At 37.4% G+C, this 16,261-nt stretch overlaps 1 protein-coding gene across 1 annotated transcript in view; it reads left to right on the top strand.

Annotated features, from left to right (window-relative positions):
- CD109 (CD109 molecule) overlaps positions 1-16,261 on the top strand; it is a 74,346-nt gene that overhangs the window by 38,769 nt on the left and 19,316 nt on the right. Inside the window, exons 16-27 of the mRNA XM_027645073.1 lie at positions 141-215; positions 638-698; positions 1,219-1,354; positions 2,110-2,227; positions 4,947-5,060; positions 5,274-5,492; positions 7,057-7,201; positions 7,769-7,945; positions 12,001-12,082; positions 13,364-13,592; positions 14,124-14,289; positions 15,400-15,590. Coding sequence (XP_027500874.1) covers positions 141-215; positions 638-698; positions 1,219-1,354; positions 2,110-2,227; positions 4,947-5,060; positions 5,274-5,492; positions 7,057-7,201; positions 7,769-7,945; positions 12,001-12,082; positions 13,364-13,592; positions 14,124-14,289; positions 15,400-15,590 — 1,713 coding nt within the window. The remainder of the gene's footprint in view (positions 1-140; positions 216-637; positions 699-1,218; positions 1,355-2,109; positions 2,228-4,946; positions 5,061-5,273; positions 5,493-7,056; positions 7,202-7,768; positions 7,946-12,000; positions 12,083-13,363; positions 13,593-14,123; positions 14,290-15,399; positions 15,591-16,261) is intronic.

A 16,261-nucleotide genomic window follows, 5' to 3' on the forward strand; every position in this document is an offset into this window, starting at 1 on the left:
TTTCTCTTTGATACGAGACCTAAGGAAGCTACAGCTTGTGGTACAACTCCTGCGAAACAGCATCTACAACAGTGAAAGTTTTGAAAAATGTGAGTTTGCATTCACTCTGAATGATTTTGGTTTTTTTTTTTTTTTTTTAGGTCCTCCATGAGCTCAATTTATACAGCACAGTGCAGTATTTTCCCCTGGTCAGAGGTTCTTTTGGTGTATTTCAGGTACTTCTTTTTTTACATTATAAGCTGGCTTTTTTTAACTGCTTAGTGATTTGCACGTCACTTGCTAGAAGAAAATGTACTTTTTAAAGTTTGGAACTGTAGATGGTGCACTGTTTTCATGGCTTGTATGGGTTTTAAATGGTGAAATTTATTAATATGTAAATACTCTGAATGCAGGTAAATATGTTTATACTTCCATAAATACAGATTGCTTTATGCTTGACAGAATCTTCCCTTTGAAAAGTTTTCAGTCATTCAGATTCATATGATCTCTGTTTTATTAGTTCCTGTATATTACTTGCTTTAGTTCTATGATTACTTTATGACTTTGCTTACATAGAAAGAAAGGAAAAGAAAATAGATAAGCACTGTTGATGTCCTGAATATCCTGTATTGAGATATACTGTATAAATTTTATCCAGAAATGCAGCCTTTGGGTATCAACTGATGCAATTCTTGAGGAAGATAAGGAACATTTTCTTTGTAAGTAATAAAATAAATGTATTCAAATCTAATTTACTGAGTGGGAAGGAGATACATGGGTTAGGGCTCCTATTATGTTTTGCTGTACTGCATACAGGCTACATCCAGCCTTGCAAACCATTAAAGATTTACAAATGCATACAATTAGTATTTTAAAAACTTTCTTTTTGTTGCTATCCTGAGTGACACTTAAAGGCTTGAGAGTGAATGGAGTTTTTATTTGCAGTTCTAGTTGATATATTTTGCAAAAGTATAGTCAAATTGCACCAGTTTCATAACGAGTCCAGAAGGGCCATGTAGAAATTTGAGTTTGCATGAAACTTCTTTATTCTTAAAAAAAAAAAAGACAAACAAAACCCTAAGAAAAGAAATGTCCTAGTGCCAGAGTAGTCTTATCATATATAACAAAGCTATAGATTATACTCCAAACACTGTCTTAATTTGAATTTTCTTAACTGCATTAATTTGGTTTTTCTAAATATAGGTATTTGTAGGTAGGACAGTGTTTTTTATTTTGTAGATGGTGGAATGATACCCATAGAAGATGGTTTTGGTGATGATATGCCAGTATCTAAAAATGGACCTCCTGATTTCAGCAATCTCTATGTGAGGACACATTTTCCAGAGACTTGGCTTTGGATCGACACTAAAACTAGGTATAAGATTAGAAGCAAATGGAAACTGATTTGCATTTGCCATTGTTATTTTGTAGGTTTTAGTAGCATTCTGCACTGGTGCTGAAAAACACTACTTAACGATGTAGTAGTATTTATATTCTGCTACCACCTAGAGGCCTCAAGTGAGATTGGAGACCCAAAAAATGAGATGTGCAACTGCACAAAAGAGGACTATGCCTGACTGAAGGCCTAGGAGTTTCAATAGAACTAGATAAAAATCCCCAAGACAAAAGGAACTCTCTTTGCTTTTACAGATGGGGAGATAATGAATAGGGAGACCCATCCTTTTTCTCTACAGTGCATAAGAAGATGGTGATTAACCCAGAAAGGGAAATCTGTTGCTATTGGCATGTAATTCCATGAGCAGTTCAAACTGTTAAATGATGGTGAAATCTGACCTGTGTTATGAAGCATAAATCTTGTATTCTTCTACAGCTGAGAAGTTCCAGAAGCAACCATCATCTGGGCTTGTTTTAGAGAATCTGTGAAAACGGATTACATGTAATGTGATTCAGTGTAATTACCTTCAATTCATGTAATTTAAAATAATTTAAATTTTGTAAATAATTTTGCTCCCATCACAGTATTTCAAAATGATTAGAAAATGAAAAACAGATAATGAGCAGCTTTTCCTGCCTGGACTTAATTTTTCATGCATTTTAAAAATAGGTATCCACTTACTGGTGTTGGTAAATGGATAGTTTTGAAAGTCTGCTCTCCCCTTCTGCCATCAGATCTGACACAGAAACCACAATGGAAGTCACTGTACCTGATACCATCACATCCTGGGTTGCCAGTGCTTTTGTGATGTCTGAAAACAGCGGGCTTGGAGTGACAACAGCTCCAGTGGAGGTACTAAAGTGCTACGCAGTTTGCCTTTGAGGCTCTAACACTGTAGGTTGTTACCGGCAGCTGTATTTTAGGTCTAACATCAGCCATCTCCTTATACTAATGAAGAGATTTAGAGGCCATGTGTATTCAAACTGTAAAGAAAACATCATCACTGAAGACATATGTGATACTGTATCTGCCTTCTCTTGCTGCTCATGTAAATTCACACAGATATTTGGATACTTGTTTCTGTTCGAGCAATTGTTTTGTTAGAGTACTTACAGGATGTGCCCACTTCAGAATCTTTGTATGCAGAAAGGGGCAATGACTGCCTGAGGACAGTGTTCCATGCTTTCTGCCCAGAGCGTGTTCCATGAGCTGATAAGGCATACAGTGAGGTTTGCACAGACTAGCTGGGATGGGACAGGCACTTTGTCTGCTGCTCTGCTAACACTTACCCCAGGAGGGAGAATGGGAGAGTTGCTCAAAGACTAAATTGCTTTCATTTATCTGTCAAAACCAGTCTTGGAGTAAACATGGGTGCAACCTGCTCTAGATAAACCTGATTTAGCAGGGTATTGGACTAGGTGCTATCCAGATATCCCTTCCAACCCAGCCATTCTGAGATTCTGTCATAGGTGCTAAATTTTGGGTGCCTTAGCTTGAGGAGCAGAGTGGACACTGAGAGGTAACCATGGGATGAGGTGCTTCTTGCCGCCGAATTCCTGTCTCCTGAGGCTCTTTTTGTGCTTCCAAGTATCCAAATAGTTTAGCAATTTAAGCTAAATTCAGCACTCCTCAGATTAGATCTCTAATCTGAGATTCCCAGTGCAGTACAGGTGCAGTTGTCCTAGGCTCACTCTGTGTTCAAGGAAATCTCTTGTTTAAAATAGGAATTAGTTTTTCAAGTCTCATTTAGCTAGTCTTCTATATACCATGAATAACCTTCTGAAAGTAGTTATCTCTCTCCATTCTCCAATTAAGTACCTAAATTTAGAAAGGTTGAGACTGCGGTACTGGGTCATAGATTTCCATCTTGATGCCCGGACTAGCACAAGCATAGCTTGGAGACAGCCATTTACCCACTTTAAATTCTCATGCCCTCAAATTCTTGGGGAAGGGCAACCTTTGAGATCCAAACTGAGATCTAGATCCGGATTTTGTAGTTGGCTGCTATACCAGACACAGAACATATGCTTTGAACATCCTGATTTAACTCCACCACAGAATTTGGAGCCTGATCTGGATTTTGAGGTTAAGTCTCCTTTGAGACTGGAATCATGATTCTTGTTTCTTTCACTTGGCTTGGCAGAGATGGGAAAGAAAGAAAAATAGTTTTCTGGTTTAAACTGTATGGAAATACACACTTGGCCTCTCATCCTCAAATCTGAGAAGGCCGCAAGTAGAACAGATGTTGAGATTATTATTTAGCTATAATCACCCACATGCACTGTTCAGTACGTCACCCTTGCTGGGATGTTTAGATTGAGCTTAGAGTTCCATATGGCCAAAACATGTTAATCAGTACCATACAGAGAGTCAAATAAAAGAAATACATGGAAAGTGTAATGGGGAAATAAATAAGAGACATGTGCATGCTTAATGTCATTTACTGCTTTGCATCTTGGGCTTTTCTGACTTCTACTATACAGAATGTTGATAATTTTACTCAATTGTATTTTGTTGTAATATACTGGAATATTCCTGAGTGTAAAATTTTAGTTTTAAAGAAAAGTAAAACAAAAAAGACAAAGAAAATAGGTATATAGGGAAAACCTTGGCTAGAAACTAACCAAAAAATCTCCATCAGAACTTCTCTAAAGTCTAATATCTAAAGAAGTTTTTGACACTGAGAGCTTTAGCAAACAAGTTTTCTTTAAAAAAACCACATTGGAATAGATGCTAGCTAGAAAAGAAAAGCTGCGGGGTTTTTGGATCTGAAACTCAAAACACTTGGAAAAATTTCTTTAATGAAAACCAAATTAAAACCATTTTTAGTTACCATTTCAGTAATAAAGGATTTCATGTCTCAACCATTCTTACTGTAGAGATGTTCATAAAGGGTGAAATTTTGATCCCATTCAATTTGATGAGAGCTTACCACTGACTTCTTAGAGCCAAGATTTCTTCCAAAACCCTCTGTTCACAGATAAAAGTAACTGCTTGCTAGTATATTTCTGCAGTTTTTCTTTTAATTAAGAAAATATGTATTTTTAGAAATATAACTAAAGAACTTATGCCAAGGTTAATATTAAAAAGTAAAAAATCATTCTAAGGTGTTATTGAATTATAAAATTTGGGAGAGTTAGTTATTTTGTATTCCAGCATGCATTTCTCTATTGACATAAAGACAGGGCAACTGACAGAGTCTTAATTATTCATTACCTATGCACTCAAAACAATTCACATTTACCTTAATGCAATCTCAGGACAGATCACAACTTCCAAACTTGCCAGGTGAGAGACTCTTAGCCCTAATTCAGTTGCCTTTGTTGATACCTTGCCCTGGCAAAGCTGTCAGCAGCTCTCATCTGAATGGTGCCTCTGAGTTCCCACAAAGGTGCTAATGACCAGAAGCCTCTTTGCCTTCTGTTTCAGCCCTGCAGTAATACCTTTAGTCAGCTGTAGACTACAAGTAAACATTATCATCTGAATTTAAAAGTGATTGGAAGATATGTTGTATAGTAATTTTCTTGCTAGTATCTGATTGTTGGGGCTCAGTGCTGATTTTGTTTTGCAGCTAGAAGCTTTTCAACCTTTTTTCATCTTCCTGAACCTTCCATACTCCATCATCAGAGGAGAGCAGTTCATTTTGGAAGTGAACATCTTTAATTATTTGAAAGAAGAAGCTGAGGTAAAATAACAGTCTCTTTATCTTTGAATGTTACTAGATACTGCAGGGTTTTCATCAGTGGTAGAGACCAGGTCTTTCTTTTGTGAGAACTAGAGTATTTCCTTTAGTGGACAGACCATAAAGCTGTTTCTCTATTCGCAAAAGAGGTGGCAGTTTATGAAAGCAGCTTTTCAAAATTAATACTTTGTATTGCAAATATTACTGTATTTACAGGTTACTGTGATCCTGGATATGAATGATGCTTTTGAAATTATTCTAACATCAAATGAAATAAATGCTACAGAAAATCGACAGTCTATATCTGTACCAAGTGAAGATGGCAAAACGGTTCAATTCCCAATCAAGCCGAAACAGCTGGGAGAGATTCCCATCAAAGTGACAGCAATATCATCTGCTGCTTCTGATGCTATCATTCAGAAAGTTTTAGTAAAGGTAAACAGTCTTCAGCTTGGCTTGTTCCTGAAATAAATTGTTCCTTGAAATAGGCAACAAAGTGCAGCAAAAAGGCAAACCAATTTACTTGTCTGCCTCTTGCTCTGTGAGGTTGGTTTGATGTCAGGTGGCTTTAGGTAGAAAACACGTATTTTAAAATAATTTCTCCTTTAAAATTCTTCAGATCCCCTTCCAGGAATTGACATGTAGATCTGTTCTACAACACATATTTAGTCCAGTGCTTCTGAAAGCAAGGTGAAACCTATTTGTGCATCAGTGAACGCCTGGTACTACAGCTAGCTTAATAATCTGTGGAGAGTGGACCTAGTAACTGTGTTATGGATAAATACAATCCATTTTGCCATACACTTGGCTTTTGTTCAAAGCCTATTTTATATGGACATTTCTGTATTTTGCTACTGGTGCTGGATTTTTAGCCTCCAGGCTGTCTGATAAACCAGAAACTGATAAGACTTGCTTAATTTAGGATGTTAAGGTCTGATTCATGTTAGACTCCATTTCAGTGGAAGGTAGTAGACATTTGTACATCTCATCCTAGAATGAATGCTTAAGATCATAGAATCAGAAAATGGTTGAGGTTGGAAGAGAGTAGTCCAACCTTCCTGCTCAAGGCAGGATCAACTACAGCAGGATACTCAGAATCCTGTACAGTCAGGTTTTTAATATCCCCAAGAAAAGTGCCTTCACAGCCTCTCTGGGCACCTTATTCTAGTGTTTTAACACTGTCACAGTTTAAAAAATATTTTTTTATGTGTAAGAGGAAATCCCTTTATTTCCTGTGCATTGCCTCCTTTCTACTACTGGGCACCACTAAGAAGAGCCTGGTTCCATCTTGTTTACACCCTCCTGTCAGGTATTGGTACACATTGATCAGGTATTGATACACATTGATGAGGTATTGATACACATTGATGAGATCTCCCTGAGCCTTTTCTTCTCCAGATTGAACAGAGGCAGCTGTCTCAGCCTCTCCTTAGACTGCTTAAAACACTTCCCTGTAGGGTTGTGAGCTGTTTTCAGGTAGAGCCACTTACTGCCCTTTCTGTTGAAGTTCGGTTGTTGTGCAGAAGAGAATAAGAGTCCAGTACACCATTTATTTTCTCTACTTCAAGGACAATTTTTCTCAAGGGATTTTGCATCCATGAGGAAATGAAACCTTTATGGACATGTACCTAACTTCAGTTTAAGTCCTTCTTGTATGACAAGCTGTAGGACTGTAGAGAACATGAAAGGTATCACCTCCAGCCTTGCCTGTGCCTTGGCATGTTGCTCACCAGAATCAGAGATGCTTTCGCTGACTTTGCAGGTGTATTTTTATAATTGCTACATGGGCTTGAAATGCAAATAGTGAAGGTGGGTCTTTATGAGAAAAACATCTCTGTGTCAGTTTGGCTGGACCAGTAGCTCAGGTTCTTGATGTGTTAGCAAGCAGCCCAAAACACCTGACAGTGTTTTAGATCCTTCAGTACAGTAAGCACAGAACTTCTGTCCTAAAAGCAATAAACTGATTGAGATTACAGTAATCCTGTCTCTATCTTGATAGGCTGAAGGATTGGAACAGACATATTCTCAGACAGTTCTTTTGGATTTGACTGGGAATAAGCGACAATCAATGTCAAAAGCTTTGGATTTCACTTTTCCTTCTGACGTTGTAAGTGACAGTGAGAGAGTGCAGATCACTGCTGTTGGTAAGAATTACCTTATTCTGTTTCCATCTTTAGGGAATGGCATTAATTTTTATTTAATTGCAGTATTAATAGGTTGAATCATTAGTTCAAAGGAATTTACCATCATGTATTAGACTAAATTTAGGAAGACATTATGGATGGACTGTTTTATTCCTTTATTTAATTTATGATATTATGCTGTTTGTATGGTATTTTCAGAATTAGAGAGTTGCATTTTAATCAGCGGAGGTCCTGCCAAGTTTGCTAGTATCCTGTTTTAATTCTGCTATCTGCAGAATAAAACCTATAACCTGACTGATAATTGTTTCCTGTGACACTTGGGCTTTGATAACTGTAGGTGAATTTGAAATTACTCTGTGGTTGGAAAGGTCTGTAGGGATCTGGGTCAGTGGGCATAAAGTCGATGAGAAGAGGAACTATTTTTTGTGCCTGATTAGTGGTGCTTAGTAGAAACATTCCTAATACATCATATTTTCTCCCAGCATAGATTTCACTACCCTTTATGTGTGAGATATGCATTTATTTGCAATAAGCTTTAATTAATTTTGATTAAATTTTATCTTTCAGGTGATTTACTTGGGCCTTCTATCAACGGTTTGTCATCATTGATTAAGATGCCTTATGGCTGCGGTGAACAGAATATGATCAACTTTGCTCCGAATGTTTATGTTTTGCAATACCTGACTAAAACCGGGCAGCTGAGAGAGGATATTAGATCAAAAGCTGTATCATTTATGAGGAAAGGTCTGTATGTGTAAAAGAAAGATGGTAGATTTCTAAGAACTCTTACTAGTAGAAAGGTATCTGTGACTCTGCATTTAATATTTGAAATATTGCTCTTTTGGTGAGATGAGAACTGGAAGAAAAGCCCACTTTTTCTTTCTTTTCCTCTTTTTTTCTGGGCTGACAGAAGTATACAGCAGTTTTTTTTGTTTACAAGGGCATATTTGCTCACAAAAAAACCCATGTTTTTATGTAATTGCTTTTTTTTTAGATTTCCTAGACGGTGGTTGTTTCTCGTTTGATAAAACCACATGTGAGCAAACATTTCTGACCACTGCCTGAGGCACAGAGGTTGAAAATTAGTCAGTGAGCAGAGTGAATTGTATTCATCCCATCTGTGTATCTGTCTTCAGTGATGCCATCCTGATCCTGACATGTTCTTGTAGAGCTCAAGGAGTGGCGTTTGCTCTGGTGGCTGACTTTGGTCCCTCAATGTTTTAGACTTGCTCAGAAGTGAACTCTGTGCTGGAAATCAAAAGCTGGAAAAGTGTAGTTGGGAACTGTTGTATATTTTAATCGGGAGATACTCCAGGGCATCACAAAGTGTGGAGAACATAGTTGCTCTGTGCTTCTCTGTGCCTTTTGGATCAGACAGCATCCAACTGTGATGCACCACACTCACCACCTGTCAGTCTCCATGCTGAGAGCCTGGTTCACAGAGAGCAATGAGACCATCCCCATGTGAGCTACACCCCTACTAAGGCATCATGATGACAATTTCAGTTTTTATTTACTATCTGCAAGTATTTTTTGTTTGATTTTTTAAAGTTGTTGACATTTCCCTTGGAAAAGGCACAGCTAAAAATAAATTTTCCTTTCATCAAGATTCCAATTTTCTGCCAAAGCAGTTAAATGATTTTTTTTTTAAACCCTTTAAAAATTTTTTTAAAATCCTTCCTACTACATGGTTTAGTTGAAAAGTACGTTGAGAAGGAAGAGATTTTGTAAACAGCTACTCTGAAGTTTGTAAGCAATCTATCACTTTTTAAGCTTTAACTTTAGTACCATAACTTTCTGAAGTTTTCCAATAGCCGATTTATTAAAGCTGTTTCAAAGCAAGTCAAAATTTTAGGTTTAAATGTCACTTACATACCAAATGTTGTGTTACTTAACTTCTTCCTGAGGCTTTGGATTGATGTACATGTTTTTCAACCATAATAGCCAAAACAGCAAGTCTGCTGAAATATTTGTAACCTTAAGATAGAAAGGAACCACAATCTAAAAAATAATCTGATGGCGGTTTTTTTTGTTTTGGTTTGATTTTACTTTATTTTAACAATTTATTTCAGTTGTTGCACTGACTTTTTTAAAGTGTAATCTTGAAGTTGAAATTTATCTTTAGTCTAAGATGTAATTTTTCTAAACTCAGTTTTTCAAAGGATTGTCATGAAGTTTAACTTAAAACAGACTTTTTCACATGTCATAATTCACCAAGTATTTGAAAAAGTGACTTCAGAATCTGTGGTAAATGTAATTAATTTTAAGGCTAAATACTTGTGAGAGGAAGGGATCATATAGCTAGAAGAGACTACTATATGATCTTATAGGAGTTTTATTTACCTAGAACAAGGGCAAAGCCAGAGAAAAGTTGCCTTTCAAACATATTTCTTTAATTGTGGTAATGACAGGTCCCATCTTTAAATCACTTCTGAAATGAAAAAATTCCTGGTTGGTCTGAAAACTTTTTTATTAGACCCAGAAAAATAACGGGTTTGAGCAGTATTTCCAAGCTGTTTGAAATGTGAGACCCTTTAGTCTTTCACATATTTCTGAAGTCCTTTCCATCCTGATGCAGTCCTCTTTCAGTCTTGCTCAGTGAGCCTCCTACATCTCCTGGGTTCCAGACAGTCCTCTGGGAGTACTAGTGTACATCTTCATAATAGGATCCTTCTTTTCCTTGCCTTTCCACTTGTACGTGTTGACATTTGAAGTATCATTTTTCATGTCTGATGGAGTGTCCATTGGAATGAACGCGGTGGTTCACGGGCTCCAGGTCTCCCATTCTAGCGTTTTCTGCAGGCTTCCCCACGTTGGATATGCTCATGTTTAGAGACTTGCGTGACTGCAACGGGGTTGGCATTGAGACAAAAGCACACAGAGTGTAGGAAATAGCTGAATGATCTCTCTGTCCTCCCTCTGGTTCTGATCTTTCTGGTCGCTCCCAGTCTTAAATTCTAGGATAAATTTATCCCCTGTTTGCTCCTCAGCAGTCTTATTTAAGCAGGCTGTTGGTCTTAGTTTAGTGTTTTTACACCACCAGGGGGGTGGTGATTATATTACTTATTGCTGGCTAGTTCTGCAAAGAAGCAGAAGACCTTGTTTTCAGGCCTTACAGTCAGATATTTCTGAAGAGGAAGCAATCTATTTGTATATATACATAAATTAGTGCTCCTCATAGAACATTATTTTGATGCTTAAACTTTGACAGTGACTTTTGTTTTCTTTGGTGAGAAATGCCACTCATTCCTTCTTTTTTTTCCTTCCTTTTAAGAATGCTTTACTCAATATCATTAGTTGAGGTGACAGGTGTGTCTGTATGTGAAAGATCCACCAGTTTTAGTCATATAATTAGCCACTGTAATGCTAAATACATTACAACCCCCCTATATTTAAGTGAAAATTTTAATTGCAAACTCTTTTAAAGAATCAAAAGCTAAATTTGATGCTACTGAGATTACATAAGAGGGTACCCAAGTATACTGTAGCAGTTCAGATTCACATCTCTATATCTCTCTCTCTTCTGCTACAGAGAGACCATGACTAGGATTTGATTTTACACCGAAACTGAGATTGAGGGACCAAACCATTTGTTCCTTAGTGATTAAGGTCATGATTCACTCACTGTGTATCTATAGTCAGGATAGTATGTAAATGGGTGATTAATTCTTTATCTGTGAAAGCAAGGAACATTTTACAGGGGAACAGTTTAGCTGGATGCACCTCACGGGACGTATTCATAAATTCATTCATGTAGGACTTACTGATGTTGCCCGAGAGTTTTCTTTCTGCCTGTCTGATTCTGTATTGTGTCTATATCTATCATGTTTTAGACTAATGAATATACTTTCCTAATTATAATAGCTAGAATAGCAAAGCCAAGGGAAAACATGAAGTGAGGGGGAAAGAAGAAAAGATGTCATGTGAAATGCTATAAATAGATATCGTTATTGTTCCAGATACACAAGTGGCAGGCAAAATGTAATGGAAGAAAGGCTTTAGATATCAGAAGCTACAATAAGTAATTTCTAGCATTAATGAACATTGATTTTTGTACTGAAGTCAGCTATTGAGTAAGGATGCTGGTGGTGGTTTTGAGCAGCTCGTGAGCCCTTGAAGCCCTTTTATAATGGATATCCCATAGTCAGGAGAAAGCTGCACTTGTTCTGGATACTGAAAAATCTTGGGATGCATTTTAAGTGCTTGCTTCTCAGGATTTCAGGATCTTCAGGTCTTTTGGCATTTTTCACTCGTTTCAGAACAACCTTTTCCAACATGCTTTTTCTGATAGCTTGTCATTTGATTGGCAAAAGCCAACTGCTGAAAGGGCCTAGTTTTCAGCAGCATGTGTAGCCTTGCCCTTCCAGTTGGAAAATACTTAATTTTTGCTTGCCCTTCGTTTTGCTGGAAAGATAGAGCATTTCTGTAGGTGTACAACTCCAGCTCCCCAGAGTGATGAGGTACTGAACTCTGGCTTTTACTCTGCTCTGCTCTCACTGGAACAACTGAGTATGTTGGGAGCATGTCTCTCTGCACCACTGTCATGTTTGGGTGGCAGATGAAGAGCAGCAGGAGTTTATGGTTCTGCTTTTGTAGATGGATCCTTTGTGTTATTGCTGCCCACTTTCTCATCATCTTCTACATGGCTTTGTGTGTTCCTGCATATTTGGGATTTTTTTTAGGAAATACAAGCTTAAGTTCTGCCCTTCTCAGCCTTAGAAAGTGCCTTGCTTCACATCAGCAGTTTGTGCTGGAAACCGCATGAGTGTTCAATACCAGTCTCTACTTTTCCGCTTCAGGCTACCAAAGAGAGCTGCTTTTCCAGAGGGATGATGGCTCTTTTAGTGCCTTTGGAAATGAAGATCCCTCTGGGAGCACATGGTAAGTAGTTCTGCCAGAATCATTGTGGAATTTTAGTGTTTCAGATATTTTTCCTGTGTCTCAAAATTTTTTGTGAAGCTGGTAAAAATTTCCAGCTGTATTAGCCTTCTGCCTGGTTTTCATTAGGTATTTAGGCCAGCTCTAAAGTCTTTCTTGCTGGATAACATACTGTCAAAGCCATTAATAGTGTAAAGCTTTTTAATTTTGCAAAAAAATGACTGATGAATTATTTTAACCAGGGGAATAGTTTGGTCTGATAGTTTTTCTGTTGCTTTCCTGAAAGGAATGAAGAATAACAATTAAATTACTTATTCCTGCAGTTGACAGGAACCATTTAGGGCTATGTGATCATCACTGCTTCAAATAGATTTTCAGTTATCTCCATACAGGAAGCTGAAGACTGACTGAGACATTTCCTAGGGAGTGAATAGAGTTAGTAGCGATAAAAATTTGTCCTACTTACCTCTCTCACATTTCCTTTTATTGAGACTGTAAAAACAGCTGAAAATTCTTTTCAGTGCTGAGTTTTGCTCCCAGAAGCATGGAGAGCCTAGTCGTGAAAGCTAGATAGATAATGGAGACAAGTTCCAGCACTTTATTCAGCTAATTCATTTCAAGTTAGTTTAAATATACTTATATATTTCAGTACATGCTTCTGACTTTAAATAGAACCATCCTCAGCCACTGACTGAAACACTGCTTCTGGAGTCACTGGGCATCTTTCATTGACATCAGAGGGGTTTGTCTTTGACTCAGTATGGATGGATTGGAAAATGAAGATAATTCATCTGTACTAGCAACTCTAGTGCTCAAACAGTACAGTGACAGGTTACATGAATGCACATTTCGAAAGAAGGGAGTTGAAGGATAACTTGAAATTATTAAAATAAAACAACAAAGATTGTTTCAAGGCTATCATTACAGGGATAATGGTGGTAATTAATATCATGCTCATAACTGCATTGCTTTGTAAACTATAATATTTACCTAGCAGCAGAAGGCAGGAGAGCAACATTTGAATAAAGATATACATGTGCTGGCAGACTTGGATTTTTGACACATAGCAGCTGCAGAAGGGGTGATCTTTAGGAACAAGAGCATATCTTCATTTTTGGTGGATTAAATTTAGTCTACTTGCTTATCTGGGTGAGGCATATATTTTTCTCTGTTTGGGAGGTGTATGTAGAACATCTTATGCTTTACGGTATACATCATCTTAAACTATAATAAAGCTGTAATACGTGGCTAATTTTGTCATATTTGGTTAACCTTTTCCCCAAGGTTATCAGCTTTTGTATTAAGATGTTTCCTTCAAGCTCGTCCATTCATAGATATTGATGAAGATGTGCTCATGGATACAGCTAAATGGATTGTCCGTCATCAGAAATTAAATGGAGAGTTTCATGAGCCTGGGAAAGTGTTACACAGTGATCTTCAAGGAGGCACCAACAATCCAATTACTCTCACAGCTTACATCATGTCATCCCTCCTAGGGTTCCCAGATAAACAGGTATTGGAATTCATAAATATAATTCATAATTACAGGAAAAATTCATAAAGTGTAGTACCTAGCAAACACTTGGTTAAAGACATAGAGGGATGCATGAACAGAGACAAAATGTAACCTTACTTTGTTAAACATCCCTTACCTACCCAAAGCAATGCAAAATTTTGCTGTTAAGCCCCTCAATTTTATGTGCCTTTGCAAAATCTAAAGGCAGTTATCAAGGCTTTTAGCAAGAATATTGCCATGGCTTTAGTCCAAGAACTTGCAAAGATATTTATGGGGGGAACTAGTCTTAGAGATGTTAAGTCATTCCATTTGATTTCATTGAAATTACTTATGTTCATAAGAGATGGTGCCAGATCAAAAGGCTTACCTTTGAGGTTTGTGTCTGTGACTCTGAAAGAGATTTTTCAGTATTTCTTGGTGGTTGTTTGGTGCTAGCAATTTTTCTGTTTCTTTACAAATTTTTCTTTTACATTTAAGTATTTCAATATATATTTTATTCACATTCTTCAACATGATCTTCATTTCCAGCATGCTTATGCCATCAAGACTGCTACAAACTTTCTAGAAGATAAATTACAGGAAGGTATTTCAGATAATTACACTTTGGCACTTGTGACGTATGCATTGTCCTGGGCAAAAAGTACAAAAGCAAAGGAAGCACTGAATACGCTGAACGAGAGAGCAGAACACCAAGGTATTGCACAACTGTCTTACACAGTTCTATAGATGGATTTTTGTCAAATTTAAAAATACCTATCATATATTGACAGCTGCCTATAGAATTCAAGTCTGTTTTGAGTTTTATAGAGAGAATAAGCTAAGAAGTTCCAAGACAGCTGTAATGAAAAGTGTCCATAAATGAATGACAACTCACAACAAAGCTTTCAGTCTCAGTTACCGTGTTCCTGGTAGGAGAATCATGATGCTGTTGAAGAACATGACTTGTCGGTTTTCCTGTGTTATGCACACTCGTAAGATCAGCCTGGTTAAGGAGAGATAGTTGGATGAAATTAACTATTCCAAAGTGGTTGGGAGAGATCAGGAGGGTATTTGGGGACATTTAGTTAGAATCAGTATTGAAATGGAGGTACAGTATTGAACTTTCTGTAAGGCAGTACAGAGGTCTGTTGCGCTTTCTCTGGGCACCCATCATCTCATTCTGTTTAATCTCTTTCAAGTTTAGCACAGTTGAATTTATTTTCCTAGTTTTGGGGAAGAATAGACTATATTGAACATAAGAAATGAAAATTTTTGGCTCAGAGTAGTAACTCTCCTCTTGAAAAATTCGAAGGAATTAATGTTGTAGCCTGGTAACGGAGCCTCTTGAGCATCCCTCTGCGTTTACTGAGTTAGACCTTTTGGACAGTCACTTTTGGGAAGGGAAGAAGTCACTCTTTTGGGAAGGCTTCACTCAAGAATGAGTCTAGTGAGCAGCTCTGCTGCCTGAGGAGCCTTCTCTGGTCCTGAAGAGAAAGGAGCACTTGAACAACAAGGTGGGGTTTTCACTAGGGCTCCTTTATGTGAGTACTTTAGGCTGACAATGAAAGGATCAATGTAAAGTTCACTGAAATCAATGGGAGTGACTATTTGGACTCCAGCTTTTTTTATATATGGATTCAGGCACTGCTGAGGAAGTGCTTAAGTCAGTCCTTTATGGGACACACACCTAAACATTAACACAATTTCATGCAACCTTGCTAGATCTCATATGTAAGCATTACTGAAGAGGACTCCCCTAAGTCTTTCGCAGAAATCCTAAGACTTCGGTCTGTGAATCTGAGGTTATTATTGGTTCTTTTTGCAGGTGAATTTCGTTTCTGGATAACACCTGCTTCTGAAATTTCTGACTCATGGCAGTCACGGTCCATTGATATTGAACTTGCGGCGTATGCTCTGCTCTCTCACTTTCATCAAGACAGATTAGCAGAGGGGATCCCTATTATGAAATGGTTAAGTCATCAAAGAAATCACCTTGGGGGATTTTCATCTACTCAGGTAATATCTTGCCGTAAGGGGCTTTGTTATACTTTTCTAAACAAGCAATGCATATTAAAAGAAAAAACAAAAAGGAAAGGAAAAAAAGGACTATTTTTTACATAATAATTACTGAATTTTGTTTTGCTGTAACAGCCTTGGTTATGTACAAGCTTGCATTCATTGTGATACTGGAATCTTAAACGTGGACTGCCAGTTTTAGTACTTTTGGCAAGTCTAAGAACAAAACATCTTAAATTAAGAAGCAGTGATACCCATAGAAAAGTATTCAAACATATTTTCCAAATAATATAATAAATATCCATGCTTACTTTCTTTCCAAGGAGAGAAATCTCTTTCTGTTCTTTCCATGTGCAGGTCCTCAAACTCCTGAAACTAAGCCTTTAACTAAGGGGAGTAGGTTTTAGAGAAACAGCCTAGCCTAGTGCCTCTGTTGGCAGTTGGTCTTAACTCAGTAATTTACTTTGTCCTCATTATTGTGCAGATTTTTGATGGGCCGTGAAATTTGGAAGATCTTCATTATCTCCAGGAGGTTTCCATGTTATTGAAGCCACATCTTGTAAGCGATGCTGGCATCCAAAAGAATTCGATAGTACTTTGGATTGCATTAGTTTAAACTAGCTTTTAAATCAGCTACAAATGCTGGTCACAGTGAAATGTCACATTTCATC

This window comes from Corapipo altera, unplaced genomic scaffold (genome assembly GCF_003945725.1).
Source record: "Corapipo altera isolate COAL_440 unplaced genomic scaffold, ASM394572v1 2, whole genome shotgun sequence".
NCBI lineage: Eukaryota > Metazoa > Chordata > Aves > Passeriformes > Pipridae > Corapipo > Corapipo altera.